The sequence below is a fragment of the Sminthopsis crassicaudata genome, chromosome 2 (assembly GCF_048593235.1).
Source record: "Sminthopsis crassicaudata isolate SCR6 chromosome 2, ASM4859323v1, whole genome shotgun sequence".
In the NCBI taxonomy this organism is placed as follows: Eukaryota; Metazoa; Chordata; class Mammalia; order Dasyuromorphia; family Dasyuridae; genus Sminthopsis; species Sminthopsis crassicaudata.
In genome coordinates this window covers 550,700,998-550,720,249 of record NC_133618.1, presented here as the reverse complement: position 1 = coordinate 550,720,249, position 19,252 = coordinate 550,700,998, and the positions used below count along the sequence as shown (strand labels likewise).

Sequence of the window (19,252 nt, the reverse complement as noted above, 5' to 3'; positions counted from 1 at the left end):
CCAATTAAACTCAAGGTAGAAATTTTACAAATCATTGCAAAAGTTTTTTGAATAAATTAGAAAGAAGCACATACAACTTACAATTTTTCCTTCATAAAATGCTCCACTGCTGTAGGTTGTAGCCAGTGTAGAAGCACACTCCTCAAGGTACCAAGGTTTATAACCATTCTCTGTGGTACTACTGACAGAGATAGTATATATGCTATTGGTATAACCATCACAAGAGCAGTAGTCACCTTCTCTTCCTCCATTTCCTGAAGCCCAGACAAAAATGGAGCCTAAGCCCTGGCGACCCTAAAAATTAAAAATGGGATAAATAAGGAAGATAAATTACTAAAAGGAGGCAATGGCACCATTACAAAATTTCTAATGTTGTTTTCTAATAAAAAAATTAGAATTTCACATCCATTCTTATCTTCCTCTATATCCTAAATACAATAAAAGAAGCATAAAGAAGATTTACATTTTGTATTCTAATATAATATTTTTGCTTGCAATAATAGTTTCTGTAGAACAATGGAGAAATGTAATCATACTCTTATAGATTCAAGGCAAGGATGTAAGTTTAAAAACATAATAGTATATTTTACAAACCTACTGTATATGTACTCTATGCTGGTTGTTGATTATATCTAAATTTAGCCCTTTAATTGGGGATTTGAATAGAGACAGAATTTTGATACCAGATTAACCTCAATAAATAACACAATGTAGTCATTAGCATGATGAACTTGGAGTCAGTAGGACCTGGGTCCAAATTCCCTCTCTTACACTAGTTACGTAACTGTGGGAAAGTCACCCTCTCTAACCCTCAGTTTCCTCATCTGTAAAAATGAGAGGATTACACATAATGATCTCTAAAGTCTCTTCTAGCTTTAAGTCTAGGATCTTATTAAAAGTACTTGAACATTTTAGGAAGAATCAGAATAACCTCTAAAAACAGAAAAATGGAAAAAATTAGAAATGGGAGATCTCTCTTTAAATTAAAAAAAATGTTATTTTTCATGGGGCTCTGTGTTGCTTCTTGATGACCTAATGAAAATAACATATAACCAGATCAATCTGATGGCAGATTCAAAGAGTAAAAACCCAGATATATTTAATGTATTTATAGTAGGTTTTTCTTTTTTTTTAAAGTATACATGAAAACAATAAATGACAAGTTACAGGCAGGTTTTAATGTAATGCTATTTAAATCACTTAGGATGTATCTATGCATACAACTGTGTTGTCAAGCATTTTGACTATAAGAGAATGGGCAAACTAAGTGAGTTTGCCTGAAAGAACTAATCAAATTTCTAAAAGACCATTGAAATTCAGCCATAACTACCCAGAACCACACTATCCATTTCTTCAAATTCTAAAACTTTGGTCAGTCCTTGCCATTCAGATAAGTTTTCCAGACCAAATGGCTAACCCCAACTGAATTGGGGTTAAGATATATGATAAAGAAGCATTTCTGTTCCTAATTTGGGCTAGCCCACTGTTAGGTTTGGAGACAGTTTTCAACCTCAAATCTAAAACCCTGCTTCTAATTTTAGGTTGATGTCATTTTGAGACCCTGTTCCTGGTAGGAAATATCAAAATCACATTCAGAAAACTAAAGCCAACATCAACCATGTAGGTCTTTCCATGCAGTAACTCATCAGCCAGTTATATTTATAGAGCAAATGGCCTGTTAGATTATTTTATTTTTATTATTCTTTGTACTTTTTCCAGAAAAGAGAAGTTAACAGAGATTATAAGAAAAACTTATTTTATTCACATGTACTCTGTATATAGTTATTCCATTATAAGGATTCCTTTCTAAATTTAAACATTGGGTTTGCCAGACTTGACTACAAAAATTTGCAAAGCCAAAACCTGAGTTGAAAGGCTATTACATTTATCTGATAAGTCAGCCTTTTAGAACAATATATAGAATAGTCATGATGAAGCTGAATTTGCCGATTAACAGTAGCTAGGACTTATATAGTACTTTAAGGTTGGCAGAATGCTTTTCGATGTTAACCCATTTGTTATTTACAACAACCATGTGGAGTAGGTGCCATTATTATCTCATTTTTACAGATGAGGAAATTGAAGTTAAGCGAAATTATGTGATTTGCCTAGATCACACAGTTAGGAAGTATTTGAGGTAGAATTTAAACTTGGTTCTTTCTGACTTCATAATATAAATAAGTTACATTTGTGCATAAATATATCATATATATTTAAACATATATATGACATATATTTGAAAATGATATACATCTTCAAAGAGTTGAGAACATGTCAAATCAGGCCATCCTCAATAACCGAAACCAAGAAATATTTCCTGCCTGTATTTTGAAGATTATCCCCCTCCCAACATACTTTCAACAAAGTATCATTTTGATAAAGTATAACATGCATCATTTTTACTACAATGGCAGCCAAAATGATCTAAACAGTTATGTGCTCTGGCTAAATAGTCGAGACTATAACTATTTATTAAGCATCTACTATATGCCAGATAGTGTGCTAAGCATTAGAGATATAAACAAAAGCAAAAAAAAGTCCTTGTCCTCAAAGAATTCACAGTATAATGGGAGAAATAACATGCAAACAAGACATATACAATACACAGATATGTTCATATGTATAATATAGTTATCTATATGTTAGCTCCAATTTACATTATAAATATATAAATGTATCTTTAAATAGATGCATATATACATATGTATATATTTACATATCTATAAATAGTTGCATATTATATATAATGTAAATTGGAGATGATTAATAGAGAAAAGGCAATAGTATTAAAGAGGATTGGGAAAGAAAAAGAGATTTTAACTGAGACTTGAGGGTTGCCAAGGAAGTCAAAAAGCAAAGAAGAGGAGGGAGAGAAATAACATAATTTATCCTATTACACATTTAAATGGAAGTCTGTTTACCAATGTCTCAGTGTGTTTATTACTTGTTAATCTCACACATACCTAAAAGCATCAAGAGCTAAAGTATGTATTTTCATAGGCCATAGCATGGGAAAATCTCTTATGGTAGAATATAAAGGGTTCATAAGAAGTATAAACCTTACCCTTGAACCTGAATATTCTATTCATTAAAGCCACAGCACTGATCTGATCAAAGCATCCATTAGCTTTGTGCCTGTGATCAGAAGACTTCATCTGTAAAGGGCTGAAACTCTGAACAGGTGCACTGGAATCAGACAACCAATCGCTTAAGGCTAATTACCTATTAGGCAATACTCTATTAGCAGATACTTGGAAAAAATGGCCCTTCTCACTATTGTGTGCTGGCTCGATCTTTTGGGTATACAGATAACCGTAGGAGGGATTAGAGGGTGAAGTGAGACAAGCCCAATCACTTTGGAGGAGGATGAGGAGAAGGGAGGTCTGTGGAGAGCTTGTGGCAGTTTTGTCTGTCCCCTTCATTTCTCCCCCTGAAGACTAAGGGCTTTTGCTTATTCTGACTCCAGCTGATTCTCAAGCCTCCAGGGAGCTAGCTCAGACTTCACATTCATCCATGAACTCAAAAGCTATGCTGCCAAGATCTAGTAAACCTCTGCCATCTGTCAGCAGCTTCTCATGGCAGAATGGCCAATTCGTACTTGTGATGTTACATTTTATTTTATGCCTAACAATGAATTTAAAAGACTTCCCACCCCCAACACCACCATCACTTCATACCAAAGATGGTGGCGTGGCTCAAGGTCCTTAAATTTGTAAGAGAATTTTCAATGGTTAGTTTAGAATGCTTATGTTTAAGGGTCCCCAAAGAGGATATTTTACTTCAATTTAAAGGAATTTTAAAAATCACATTCTCCAAACCTGTTATTTTACAGATGACAAAACTGAGGTCCAGAGAAGTTCAATATCTTGACCAAAGTATCATGACTAATTAGATGCAGAGGGCCAAGAGCCTAGGTCTCCTGTTGTCTGACTTCAAGGGCAAATATTCTTTCTCTTAGATCATAATCTCCTAGTAATTTTAATATTTCAGAAATCTGTGACAAGCACTTTTGAAAGAAACTGCTTGTTTCCATTTGAAATTTCTCTACTTTTTAAAAAAAGATGAAAACACACTCTACCTAATCTTAATTTTTTTGGCTTTTGGTAGTGAAAAGGGAAAAAAATAATATGTTATTCAAACTTCCTACCCATTCATCCATCCACTAAATACTTACAGAGTACTTAATATGTATAAGGAGAGGAGAATGAGCATTTATTAAGTACCTACCGTGTGCCAGGAACTGTGCTAAGCATTATATAAATATTATAACAATCTGAGATTTGGGTGCAATTATTATCCTCTTTTACATCTAAAGAAACTGAGGCAGACTTCTCCTGTATTATACAGCTAGTAAAGTGTCTGAAGATCTTCTGTCTGGGCCCAAAGCCCTATGTAATTTGTTCCCTAGTTGCCTCAACTGTGTCCAGGTACAGTGATGAAAACAGTATTAGATGACATAAAGTAAATGAATGATTCAAGTGCAAAACACTTCTGCCTTAACTATTTTGATGTTTAAGGTAAAAGGATAGGTATGTTTTTGCTTTTATTTTTAATGTTTTCATAAACCTAATGTGGAATTTATCTAATGTTAGAGTTCATAGTATTAGCAGTCTCTTGAAAACAGAAGGAATGACTTTCCTTAAAGCCTTACAACATCATAGGCTTATTTCTATACACATGACAGTAGGAAATTAAAACATTAAAAGCAACACTTTCTACCTAGGAAATGGAGCCACACACTGTGAAGATTAATCTAAGCTTTATTTTAAGATTGTTTAATTCCTCTTTACCAAGAAACATCTGATGCAAATAGGCTTATAGATTTCCAGGCATGTTGAATGAAAGACTACAATGTTTTCTTACAATGACTTCTATACATTTCCTGGTGAACTTTTTATTAAGCTGCTGATTTAAAAAAAAATTGAAATGCTATCTATTGCTGCAGTTGTGAAGTTATATAGGCATGAATCTGGTTTCCCTTATTTTTTCTCTCTACACATTTGATCTCACAAAAATATAAGTGTACGCCACAGAAAGATTGTCCAAAGAGTCATGTACATAGGTAATAGGAACTAAATTCCCAATCTTAGTCAATCATTTCTGAAACACAACAAACATTAATCTCTCAAAGGTCAAGCTTCAGAATAGAAGCAGAACAGTGACTACAGGATGCTTTATATATAGTCCAGATCAAAATGTTTGAATTTAACATTTAAATATCTACTATGTGCAAAGGACTCTGAAAAAATCACCCCCTACATTCATATGACTTCGAAGTTGAAAGAAATATTAGAAATCATCTAGTCTGAATTCATTTAATAAATGAGGAAACTAGGGCAGACAGAGATTAAGAGCTTATAAGAATTTGAAGTGAGATTTGAACTTGAGTCTTCTGGACTGCAGGTCTGGCCCTTTATCCACTGATTCACTTAGTTACTTTATGGTCTTAGTACATCTGCCAAGTCTGAAGAGCCTTTGACTCCACATAGGTAATCCTTTTATGCCCTTAAGGGAGTAGCCCTTATCAATCCAGCCTGCGCCCACCAAGAAGCTGCATAAAAGGTACCTGGCTTGAGTATCAGTTCCTTGGGTACTCTGGGAGATACCAATCCCATCACTCATAGTTTCCTAGTGGTAAAACTGGAATTAGAAAACAAGGCATCCTGACTTCTAGTTCAATACTCTTTCTACTACATAAGGCTACCTACCTCTCTCTCATGTCTAACTAGAAGAAATGAGGGGTATTTAGAAACTTTAAAAGCTGAAACAAGAATTTTAAAAAGGCGACATCTGGAAAATGAAACTGAGTTTTTATTCCTGTAATATTTTACTTTGCTTCTTTTCAAAATATCTAAATGAAAATAAATACCAAAGTCCTCTAAGTACTTTATAAGTCCCAAAGTAGTTGTGATCCATAGCACGAGGCCAGAAGCAGGAGAATGTAAGACTTGAAGGCAAAATCTGTTATAGTCATCTTTATATGTCCCAATTTTCAGCTTTACCCACAGTAGGCATTTAATAAATATTTGCCGAATTGAATTCACAGCCCTCAGATTGCTAGATATGCAACTTGGCTTTCCGAAACCCTGATTTAGTGAGTAGAACTATCTACTTAAGAAATCCTAAATATTATTTTACTGTAAAGGGGAATTGGAAAGGAATCAAGCCCAAGAATATCCTTTTTTTAACCAATGAGGAAACAAAGCTAGAAAGGGTAAGATTCTTGCTCAAGGTCATATAAGTAGTCATTTTATTTTTTCTCAGTCATGTCCAATTCCTTCACAATCCCTTTTGGGATTTTCTTGGCAAAGATACTGAAATGGTTTACCCTTTCTTTCTCCAACTAATTTTAAAGATGAGAAAACTACAGCAAATAGTTAAGTGACTTTCCCAGTCACACAGTTAGTAAATGTCTAAGGCCAGATTTACACTAAGGTTTTCTGGGCTCAGAGCACAATCTACTAATCACCTAAATGCCTTAAGTAGTAATTAGCAGAGTTTAGAATGGAATTCAGGTCTTCTGATTCCAAAGCTGGTAGTTTTTCACTACACTATATTGTATCTCTATTATAAATGTGTCTATTATAAATTATGATTTCCTCCTGATGAAGTCAGTAATTGAAAATACCATATTGCAGTTTTCCATTAAGTCTAATTAGAAGAGATTCTGTGTGAGTGATCTTCTCAGAGTAGATCCACAAACCCCAAAGTTGCTCATTTTACTTTAAATCTGTTGCCTGAATTTAGAGTACCTCTTCCTGAACTTCTGGGTGGCTATTTTGTAGTACCACAATCACACACCTGCTTGCACATCCATACAATATGGCAGTCAAACTTAATGGGGTTATTTACACTGGAGACATTTAAATCCAAACAAAATGAAATACTATCAACAGGAGAGCTATTCTCCAGCACACTGTTACCCACACCTTTTTAATGCCGTACTCAAAAGCTTGCTTGGCCAAGCGGCCAGGACCATCCACCGTCTTCCCATCGTCATCTGGCCCCCAGCTCGCACTGTAAATGTCAATGTAATTGGGTCTGATGCCAAGTGACTTCGCTTCCACAACATCTGTTACATCACCATCTAACATACGAATGCCTAAAAGCACAAAACAACATTAGAAGTTAGTGCTTCATGGCTTTTTATGAAAGTGCAGTGATTACAATCAAAGGCCTTTGTGAAGCATTGAAGCAAACAGAAAAGTCCCAAACAGCTTAAAACAATGACAGTGTGTGTACCCTAATGAGTTCCCTATAATGAATTTTTTTCAAAGTTATTTTGGAAACCTTTTTTCCTTCTCTGCACTGGTAGATTTTTTCCTAGATGTGAAAGAATTAAAATGACACTTCAGGCCACACTGCAAAGTGTTTCTAATATGAGAAAGAAATAAACGAAGCAAAACAACTTGAAAATTTGTAAGTTGGACCTCCTCCCCACGCAAAAATATTCATTCTGATCTGCTGATCACATTTTGTCTTCTTCCCCTCCAAGTCACAATTCCTGTATTTACAAATGTTGCTTTGATCTTTCAATTACTTCAACTGACATCAATTCTCTAACCAATCCCCCATTTTAAATTCATGATTAAATCATTAGTTTTTAAATCTGTAAAATATTAAGCCATCTCCTCAATGTCCTGGCAGCAAGTCTATCACAGAGGGTTCAAGAGGTTATCCACCATCTCACTTATATTAATGTACCTGACTGGTACAGTAACTGGCAGACTAGACTTGGAAGACCTGAATATAAATCCTTCCTTCTAGCTGTGTAAATCCCTACATTCAATCAACAAAACTGACTGATCTATATGTAAGCTCCTGTTCTGAAATTTTGCTTTGACAGTCTATATACAAGAACATTGAAGAATATAGAAATTGAGGTCTAGATAAGCCAAGTGGCTTGACCAAGATTGCATAGATAAATGGTCAATAAGGGGCCCGAGGAGACCAGTAAAGTTGGGATTTAAATCAGGTCTTCTGATGTCAGATTCATTACTCTATACTGTTATACTGTCTCTCATGCATTCTTTTATTTTTTCTGGTCATAGTGCATCAATAGTGAGGACCTAGATATAAATAGGAAAGTTAGAAAGAGGAGTGAGTTTGGGAATTTTTTAAAAGTGAGTTATTTTTTGGACATACTGACATCCAACTCCAATGGGAAGTTAGTGATGGGAGATTGATTTCTGATTTTCCTTTCTAGCCTTAAATCCCCTCTGAATCACTAAGAACTTAGATTCAGCTTTCACCAACTAATGGTGTCCAAACTTCTTGAACCAAATTTTTTATGAGTTTAACATTTTTTGAGCAGATATCCCAAATATTTTGATATTTACTTATTTATAAATTATATGCAATAAATTAGTACTGAACTAATAATTGTATATATTATAAAACTTCTATGTATAAAACATGGAAATGAAAAATGATGAAACTTATGCGAAATAATATTTAATTCAATAAGTAGAATCAATAGGTAGTTCTTGGAGTTTATTGTCAAGGGGGGGTCACATGGTCAGATCTATACTTCTGGAAAATAACTTTGGAAGATAGATTGACATAAGGAGAGATAAGACAGGGAGACTAATTGGGAAGCCATTGAAAAAGCCTACAAAAAGGCTGATTAGGTCCAGATTTAGGGTAGTAGCTATATTAAGGAAAGAGAAGAAAAGGGGCTAGAGATTTGGTTTCAGTAAGAACAAGATTTGGCAACTGATTGGATATGTAAGGTGAAGGAGAACCAGGAATCAAAGATGGTGCTATGATGGAAGACCTAGGTGACAGAAATAGGAAAGTGCAGAAGAGAGTTGGGTTGGGGGAAGGGAAAATGATGCAATGAGATCAGTAATTCAAATTGTAATTCTTTCATACTGGCTTGTTCTGTGTAACTCATTGAGTCCCATCCAAAACAAAAGATGGGGTGAAGTTCCTCCCTTACTATCCTATAGTGCAAAGCCTGCCCTCCAAAGGCATGCTATAAGTAATTTAAGGAACAGGCAAGGTGGGATTGGGTGGGGGAGTGGTAGGGATTTTCCCAATAATACTGCATGGTTTCTGCTCTAAGCAGTGCTTAGATTATAACTGCATTGACAGGGAGAAGTTGGGTTCAAAAGGGGGGTTGTGAAAGGTTTACACAGTGGCAATGGGAGGGAGAAGGGCAGGAAAAGAATGTAGAAATGTTGAAGAAAAAGGGTAAGTATGAATTTGTTGGCGATAAGTCCCACAAATAATGATTAGGGGAAAGGTGGGATATGACCAACCTTCCCACTTTCTCATTGGTTGGTTCCCATACTCCTTGAAAGGTTATGTCCCCAGTAAGAGCTAACACAGTTACTACTTTGAAGATCATTCCCTAGAGGATATAGTTAGCTTTCCCCAGTAAGCAAGCTCCTGAGAAATTATCTGTTAATTAAATCCTATTTTCTCATCGACTTAAATTATAATTCTAGAGATGCTCCATCTTCATTTCTGATTGATATTCAATTGGCTATAGTCCCTAACACATTAGTTTATACATCCATCAGCCCTCTAGCTACTCTGTCAAGTTGTAGTTAATGATTTGTAAAAGAACATTTAAATGGATTCTGTGTAGAAGATACTTGCTATTTAAAGAATTCCCTAAATTCACTTTATAAAAAGAAAAAAGAACTCCCTAAACTTATCAACTTTGGAAATTCACATTTTCCTAGATATTTCTTAAATGGAGCATGCTATAATGCTTTAGAAGCATATCTATAACTTTTTGTACAAGGTTCTTCCAGTCAGTGAGGTGAATGACAGCATCTAAGGGGTCCGAGGAGACCAGTAAAATATGGGTCAGAGTGGCTGAAACATAAGTATATCCAGGCATCAGTCATAGGTCTCAATTCCTGGGCTCTCTGAGTGAAAAATTCAAATGGATGGTAATGTTACTTAAAATGAATTGTGAGGAAAAAACTATAGCAAAATAATACCCAAGGCCAAGGACAGGGAGATATCATAAGTTCAACAACACTGCCATAGGCCATTGGAAAGGTGTCAGCTAAATTGCTCATGACTTGTGATTGAGGAGCAAGCTAAACCCATTAGAAGAATAATCTTTTTATAGCTTGGAGGCCTTGAAAGAAAAGAAACAGGGCAAATAAATTTAACTTCAGGATCATCATTTTTCTTCCCAGTATCCAGACATTCCCTTACCATTTGGGGAACTGATTTCAGACTCCTACTACCTTGAGCATCTGGGCTCAGATGGTTGGTCAGCTAGTCTATTAAAAGTTAATTTAATTTTTCAGATTATTAACATGATAGTGACATAAATGATACTGCTTCCTCAGTCATCTGCTCCATGGGAAACTTCCATCAGCTCTGGAAGGAAAGTCCTGTCTACTCTTATTTGCATTAAATCCTCTTCATGATAAGGGGCAGTTACCACAGCTCCAAGAAAATAACTCATTTGTTAAAAGAAAGCTTGGTCCAAGATCTGATTTAGGTATGATGATAGGTCAATTGAAAGTTTGGACAACAACCACATCTGAGGGGCTGGAAAGGAGGCTGGAAAGGAGTTCACAGCACCATCTTGAAGTCCAAGTAGGCACTCAGGTAGGTCACAAAGGATGCATTTTGGAAGAGAGTAATAGGTGGCAAGTTTACTCCTATAACTTCTTTGCCTGAGACAATAAGGCCACAGGCAACATTGCTGTGGGTCCAGAAACTTTTTATATCAATTGCAATGTTCTTGATATTTGCAGTTTTTTCTCACATACATAGGATAGGGGTTGCCATATTATCTAGTTGGGTTCATCAGATCATTAGACAGGTTCATAGATTTAGAGATGAAAAGGACTTTAGAGAAATCATTGAATCCAATTTCCTCTTTTTAAAAAAAGGAATAATAATAATAATAATGGCATTTATATATCTCTTTCAAGTTTGTAAAGAATGCTATGAATGTTATCTCATTTGATCCTAACAACAAAGCTGTGAAGTATTGTCATTCAGTCATTTCAATTGTGTCCAACTCTTTATGACTCCATTTTGGATTTTCTTGGCAGAAATACTGGAATATTTTACCATTTCTTTCTCCAGCTCGTTTTACAGATGAGAAAACTGAGGGCAATAGGGTTAAGTAACGAACGTGGCCAGGATCACAATCACACATCTAGTAAATGTCTAAGGCCAGATTTGAATTCAGGAAGATGAATCTTTCTGCCTCCAGGTGTGGCTTTCTATCCACTGAACCACCTAGCTACCTCCATCTGCATTTTACAGTTAAGGAAATTGAGGCACAGAGAAGTAAACTGACCTGTCCAATGTCACACAGCTATTAAGTGTCTGATGTACAACTAAAGTCAGGTCTTTTGGATTTTAAATTCAGTGCTCCTAACCACCTAGGCCTGGAAGGGGATAATTATGAAAAACCTTACCCTATCCGTCTTACCTTATCTTTTCTTCAAAATAAATCCATTCTGAGTTGAGAAAATTCTAGGGTTAATCTGATTCCACATTAATCTGTAATACTAAATATTAAAATTCACTAAATCTTCCTTTTATGGAACTACCAAAAAACAACTGCTACTCGCATGGTTCCCACACAGGCTGTATCCATGTAACACCAGATCTTTCTTATATTATATGGCTCCAAAAGTAGTACAACCACTAGACAGAATATTATAAATCCACTATTTTCAATGCTCTTGTATATAGCCTGTCAAAGCAAAAATTTCAGAACAGGAGCTTACATATAGACCAGTCAGTTAATCTACAGATACTCAGACCTAATTCTCAATTGCCTTTTATAAAGAACCACCTTGATGATTTTAAGACCTCTGTGTCCACAAACCATGCATTTTTGTTATAATACATTTTTGAGCAGGAATAAATAGCTTTCAAGAAACATCTAAAATATATAAAAATAAAAGACTGAGGCAATTTACTGATATCTGCCTCTAATCATCATCTTTAAAAGTCTGATGTACCCTAAAGCATAATTTATTTGGACTTTAATGAAGCATATATTCTCACAAACAACACTGACAAGCTGCCTAAAGAAAAGATAGATATTTTCAGAGCAAACCTGCTGTTCCCATATTAGTCATTTATGCTCAAAATGATCAGGAAGTGACTAATGGAAGAAAAACAATAATCACTTCTTTAATGAAAGACAGTTTTTTGTACATTTTAAGTACAAAGATAATTTGGACAAATCATTTTGATTGCACATTGACTTGAAGCTGTTGCCTTGGCGGAAGATTCTTTTTGAGATGATAGGTGTAGAACTTACCAGAATGGTATGATCACTATAATTCAAAAGTGAAATCCTAGAGATGTTTTTTGTGGGGCAAAATCATAGCCATTACATGTGGAAGATGGCACTTCAGAGCAGTTTAGTGCTTTGTGTCTCTGCCTGATTGCACTGAGGAAACCTAGGATGGTATTCTCTCTCAACAGGACATCATATTCACGATCCAAGAAAGAATCATCATGTCTCACTTTATGTAAAAGGAGCATATAATTTAGAGCTAAAGGGAACTTTAACAATCATTTCATCCATGTTGTGCATTTCACAATTGGAGGAACTGAAATTTACTTCATCTTAATAATTTATCACTTGGGTAAGTTCAAAATTTCATACAATGGGTTCATATGAAGCAGAGTACATCTGTCATGCTATTGTTTTCATTGTGCATGACTCTCTATGACCCCATTTGGGGTTTTCTTGTTAAAGGTATTGAAATGGTTTGCCATATCCCTCTCCAGATCACTTTATAAATGGAGAAACCGAGGCAAACAGAGTTAAGTGACTTGCCTGAAGTCACACAGTCTCTCAGGCTGGGATTGAAATCAGGGAGATGAATCTGCCTGGCACTCTATCCATTGCACTACCTAGTCTACTAAGCAGCATTCAAGATCACAGAATTTCTGAAGGAATCTCAGAGACCATCTAAATCAGGTATCTACCTTTTGCCTTCCTGTTCACTGGTGATAAACACGGCACAAAGAGGTAAGTTCCAACATTATAATTGGGGGTAAGTGGCAGAGATGAGGTTTGAATACAGATTTCCTGACAGGTAGCTGGATGGCACAATGTACAGGGCACTGGTCCTCAGTTAGAAAGACCCGAGTTCAAATACAGCTTCAGACACTTACTAGATGTGTGATGCTGGACAAGTCACTTAACCCTACTTACCTCAGTTTCCTCATCTGTCAAATGAACTGGAAAAGGAAATGGCAAACTACTCTAGTTTCTGGCCAAGAAAATCCCAAATGGGGTTATGAAAGAGTCAGAAATGACTAAAATGACTAAACAAAAATTCCAAATCAGTTAATTAATAAGTAAACATTTATTAAGCACCTTTTATGCACTACATACATATGAGAGAGAGAGAGAGAGAGAGAGAGAGAGAGAGAGAGAGAGAGAGAGAGAGAGAGAGAGAGAAACCAGTTACTGCCTTCAAGGAGTTTATACCTAAATCTAGTGCTCTTACATGACAATTACTTTTTTGTTTCCTGAAAACTTTCTGGGAAATTAAAGTTCAAAAACAATAAAAAGAAAGAAAGAGGGAAGCCAAAGATTTTCCTTTAATAAGAGCTTGAAAATATAGACAGTAAAGAATTTGAGGGAAGGGGGAAAAATGCCAGATCTACTTTTTTGTTTACTGAGTTGTAATGTATTTTGCCGACAGCCAGGGAAAAGCAATGCAAGAGCAATGAATAGTGGCAAATAAAATTAGATTGTCGCTTTTGGAGTGTGACAAATAGGCCTTCTCCAACAACTTTTGCTCATTAATCCCAAGTTTATTTTAGTAAATCCTCTGAGAATCACTCTTCAGTGAAAACTACAGTAGTTTCTGCTTATGATCAGTAGCTCTATGGAAAGTGAGGTTTGTTTTTTTTTTTTCTTATAAGTTGCTTAGAAACGTTACAAATCTAAAGGTTTTTGTCAGCTTTTATTGTTGCTAGAGACAAAGTGATCTCATTTCCTCTAAATATGCACACACATCACAACACTCATTTGAAAAGGCAAATTAAAAAAGGGGCTATTGCTGTGGCTTCCAAACCTGTCAGGGGATATTTGCATTCATATTTGTTATATGAAACGCCCAGGAGATAAGCTGTTACCCAGTCATAAATTAGAGCTGGAGGAAGCTTCTTGCTGTTCATGCTTCTCTCTAGCTGGTTACCATATCACCTCTTTCCAAAGAAGAAAGAGTAACTGAAATTAATTCACTACTATAAAGTACATTACATTAGCGGAATATTATTTCACACTCTCATCTGTGCCTCATTCTTTTGGACAACTTATTCTCAGGGAAAAAGCACTGCATGGTGGGCAGGGTCACTGTCAAAGTCAGGAGGACCAAGCTTCACATCCTACTTTTGACACATGTTGACTATATAGCTCTGGGCGCATTTAGTCTCTCATTGTCTCGGGCAACTCATTCCTCAAGATTATAAAGTTGCAGAAAATGTAAATCTTCATTGGCAGAGGGAGTTAGATGTGACTCCTTCGTTGATAAAATCATATGTACAAATAAACAAATAAAAATTTTCAGTATATCAAAAAAAATCAAATGAAGCTTCTTTGATTCCCCTATTGTAAAAAGGGAAGATATAGACTGGGATCACACAGGATGGGCCCAATTGGATTGCAGTCTCCATGCCTGAAGGAAATACCAACATGGATGAAATGGCATATTTGAATATTGAATAAAGATGAAATAGCTGATAAATGAGGTCCTTTGAGGAATTAATTTTCTCCAGTGACACAAATATATTTATTATTAGGCAGTCAGATGTTATAGAGCATGGAATGCTGGATATGGAGTCAGGAAGATCTGAATTCAAAATTAGCTTCAGATACATATTAGTTGGACAAGTCACTTACCCTCTGTCTGCCTCAATTTTCCAACTGTAATATAGCAATAATAATATAATAATAGTTCCTTTCTCCCAGGATCATTGTGAGACCCAAATGAGATAATATTTGGAAAGTGATTTGCAAATCAACTACATGTAAATGCTAGGTATAACAACAACAACAATTATAATACATTATAACCTCATAATAGCTACCATTATAAGTTCAATCATAGATTTAGAACTAGAAGAGACTTCTGAGAACATTTCGTTCAACCTCTTTTCATTTGACAATTTAGAAAACTGAGCCCAAATTAAGGTAAAGTTACTTGCCCAAAGTCACACGGTTTGTCACAAGGTAGTATCAGGCTTTGAGCCTATGCTCCTTGATTCTGATCCTGCCCTCTTTCTGCTATATCCTAGATTTGATGTAGCTGAACATTAGCTTCCTCATCCATAAACTGAGAGGACTGAATTTGATAAGCTCCTCTGGAGCTTTGACATTCAACATTTTTATGCATATATGTTTATGGTGATGGAGTAGAAAAAAAAAGGTAGGCTTGGAATTAAAAAACCTGGGTTTAAATCTCAACTTTGGCACTTTGGGATTTATGACAAACCATTTAACTTTACTAAACCTTGCCTATAAAACAGAACTTTATCACTAATATCTACCTCACAGGGTTATTGTATGAAATTATTTTTCAGGTTGTAAGGTACTGTACAAATCTGAGTTACTATTGCAACCAAACTATTTCTTTTGCTAAGAAACTTTTTTCAAAGCTGGAACTATATACCTTTTAAATATGATCATTCTCTTGCTATGGTAAGAAATTTTTTTAAAGTTTATTGAACTGATACTAAGAAAAGAACAGCAACAAATTAGCATTGTATATAGTTGTATGGTCTGAGATCATATCCATTCACTATTCTTGGACTTGAATTATGAATGAATAAAAGAGGGGAAAAAGTATTATTAAGCACCTAGAATATATAAAGTACTGTGCTACTCACTGGGAAGAAAATAGAAAAGGAAGACATTCCTTGTTCCCAAGTAGTTAATTTTCTAATAGGGAGAGACAACTCTTATAGGTTTTGACTGCAAGCCAGATGGAGAGGTCCCATGACACTTGAAGTTTAGTGGTAAAGGTTATTCTATTACATCTTCTTTAATGTCACTTCCACTGATAAAATGGTCGAAGTTTCTAGTGTTGCACCATTCAGCAGTGCTAAATACTTCCATGGCAAACCTCATCCCTTTCCTGGAGCTTCAGTAGCTATGTCTCCCACAGAAGCAGGCCCCAGGAAGCGTCTTCATGAAACTTTCCAGGATATTGGCTGCATGGGCTGGGTCTGAAAGCAGGTCCTAAGGTCTTGGAGATGCTGGTGGAGCTCTTGGGGTTACCTGGCTATTGATGACAGCTGATGTTGGCAAAGGTGATTCCTTCCACATAGTTATTTTTTTTTATCATTGATAGCCACAGGACCTGGGCTGGAAGTGGTATTTACTATTTCTATCTGAGTTGGAGAAGAGGCAATGGTTACACACCAAGAGACCAGAGAGACCACAATATGAATGTAACTAACACAATGATTTGGATTATCTGCATAACTCATGCAGACATGGTTTAGATTAACCTATTGAAAAATCCACAAGCAGACAGCAGTGGAAGTACCCATTTTATGCCCTGCTGAAATCTGAATTTGACCTTGCCCTCAGTTGATATCCCCAGTGACTTGGGTTGTTATCCTGCCCCCAAGCTAAATTTTCGGGTTTTATTTACACCTAAGTATATAAGGTAGGAACAACCTGGCAAGAGTGAAAGAACTACCCAGATAAAAGAACAAAAAAGAAGTGAAACTCTAGAAAGAAAATCGAAGTGGAAGTACCTTGGGTTCTCACTAAGGTCCTATCTATTTAGGGTAACTTGGAATCCAGAAGCCAGGAATGAAAAAAGGGCAAGCCAATCTTTCACTTGTTAGCACTAGCTTCTAAATTGGCATCATAAATAAATTTGCTTAATCTCAGAAACCTTTCAACACATTTTAATCCCCATTACTGCTGAAAATGTACTTGGAAACTGCTGAGATTAATCTTAGCTTAAAATCCTCCCTTAAAATACTCAAAAGTCTGAACTAGTTAATAAAAATACTAATGAGACTAAATTCTGCAAATTCAAAATTAGCATAATTAGCCAATTTGCCAGCATAGATTAATTTGGCTATTATGTACTTAACATTTTCATGTTTATGAAAGGAGGGGAAATAATTAAGCTTCCCACACAAAACATTTGGCTAAGACATTTACTGGAAGTGATGCTTGGTGCTTACTTTTCCTTATGAGAAAAATGATAAACATAAACAGGAAAAATCCATGTTCTTAATGGAAATGTTAATTATGAGAAAAAAAAGAGTCTGGAAATAGCCCTTATATTAACATTTAGGTGAGTCACCTAGTTGGGTGAGACAAAAGGCAGAGTATACACATGAAACAAACCATTTGGCTTCAAAATTTTCATTCAATAAAAAACAGCAGCATCTCTATCCTACTTGAACTCTATGTTATGTTGAACTCTATATGCATATTAAAGATAGCAACTTATTTTTTTTTCTCCCAGAAACAGCTTTCCATCAAAAGTCTAAGAAGACTCCCTTTGACTTTGCATATTGGGAAAGAGACCAGAATATCAGAATACTTTCAATAAACTGTACTTATAGTAACTCCTATTTCCATAGAGCTTTAAGGTTTACAATACTACTTTTAACAATCCCAGGTTAGCGATGAAAGTATTATTAGTTTCATTTTACAGATGAAGAGGGTTGAGTAATAGAAATCAGATAGATTACATCATCATAGGATTTAGGATTAGCCAAAAACTCATTTTATAGAGGAGGAAATTAGTGATGTAGATGAGGAACTGTTGGGAAAACTGGAAATTAGTATGGCAGAAATTAGATATGGATCCACACAACACCATATACCAAGATAAGATCAAAATGGGTCCATGACTTAGGCATAAAGAATGAGATAATAAATAGATTAGAGAAACAGAGAATAGTCTACCTCTCAGACCTGTGGAGGAGGAAGGAATTTATGACCAGAGGAGAACTAGAGATCATTATTGATCACAAAATAGAAGATTTTGATTACATCAAACTAAAAAGCTTCTGTACAAACAAAACTAATGCAAACAAGATTAGAAGGGAAGTAACAAATTGGGAAAATATTTTTACAGTTAAAAGTTCTGATAAAGGCCTCATTTCCAAAATATATAGAGAACTGACCCTAATTTATAAGAAATCAAATCATTCTCCAATTGATAAATGGTCAAAGGATATGAACAGATAATTCTCAGATGATGAAATTGAAACTATATCCACTCATATGAAAGAGTGTTCCATATCACTACTGATCAGAGAAATGCAAATTAAGACAACTCTGAGATACCACTACACACCTGTCAGATTGGCTAAGATGACAGGAACAAATAATGATGAATGTTGGAGGGGATGTAGGAAAACTGGGACACTAATACATTGCTGGTGGAGTTGTGAAAGAATCCAACCATTCTGGAGAGCAATTTGGAACTATGCCCAAAAAGTTATCAAACTGTGCATACCCTTTGATCCCGCAGGGCTACTACTGGGCTTATATCCCAAAGAAATACTAAAGGAGGGAAAGGGACCTGTATGTGCCAAAATGTTTGTGGCAGCTCTTTTCATAGTGGCTAGAAACTGGAAGATGAATGGATGTCCATCAATTGGAGAATGGTTGGGTAAATTGTGGTATATGAAGGTTATGGAATATTATTGCTCTGTAAGAAATGACCAGCAAGAGGAATACAGAGAGATTTGGAGAGACTTACATCAACTGATGCTGAGTGAAATGAGCAGAACCAGGAGATCACTATATACTTCAACAACAATACTGTATGAGGATGTATTCTGATGGAAGTGGATATCTTCAACATAGAGAAGATCCAACTCACTTCCAGTTGATCAATGATGGACAGAAACAACTACACCCAGAGAAGGAACACTGGGAATTGAATGTAAACTATTAGTACTACTGTCTTTCTACCCAGGTTACTTATACCTTCGGAATCCAATTCTTAATGTACAATAAGAAAATTGGATTTATACACATATATTGTATCTAGGTTATACTGTAACACATTTAATATGTATGGTATTGCCTGTCATCTAGGGGAGGGAGTAGAGAGAGGGAGGGAAAAATTTGGAAAAAATGAATACAAGGGATAATGTTATAAAAAAAATTACTCATGCATATGTACTGTCAAAAAATTTTCTAATTATAAAATTAATTTTAAAAAAGAAAGTTAAGACAAAAAAAAAAGGAATTAATACATTTTGAGTGTGCTCAAAAGTAGAAGCTCTAGTTTGGCAATTGTCA

General features: G+C 35.5%; 1 protein-coding gene across 2 annotated transcripts in view; it reads right to left on the bottom strand.

The window, feature by feature from the left end:
- Nucleotides 1-19,252, bottom strand: part of PCSK6 (proprotein convertase subtilisin/kexin type 6) — a 240,175-nt gene that overhangs the window by 130,465 nt on the left and 90,458 nt on the right. For both annotated transcript variants that reach the window (XM_074294997.1, XM_074294998.1), the window contains exons 7-8: nucleotides 6,930-7,102; nucleotides 82-294 (exon numbers count right to left, since the gene is read on the bottom strand). In XM_074294997.1, coding sequence (XP_074151098.1) covers nucleotides 82-294; nucleotides 6,930-7,102 — 386 coding nt within the window. The remainder of the gene's footprint in view (nucleotides 1-81; nucleotides 295-6,929; nucleotides 7,103-19,252) is intronic.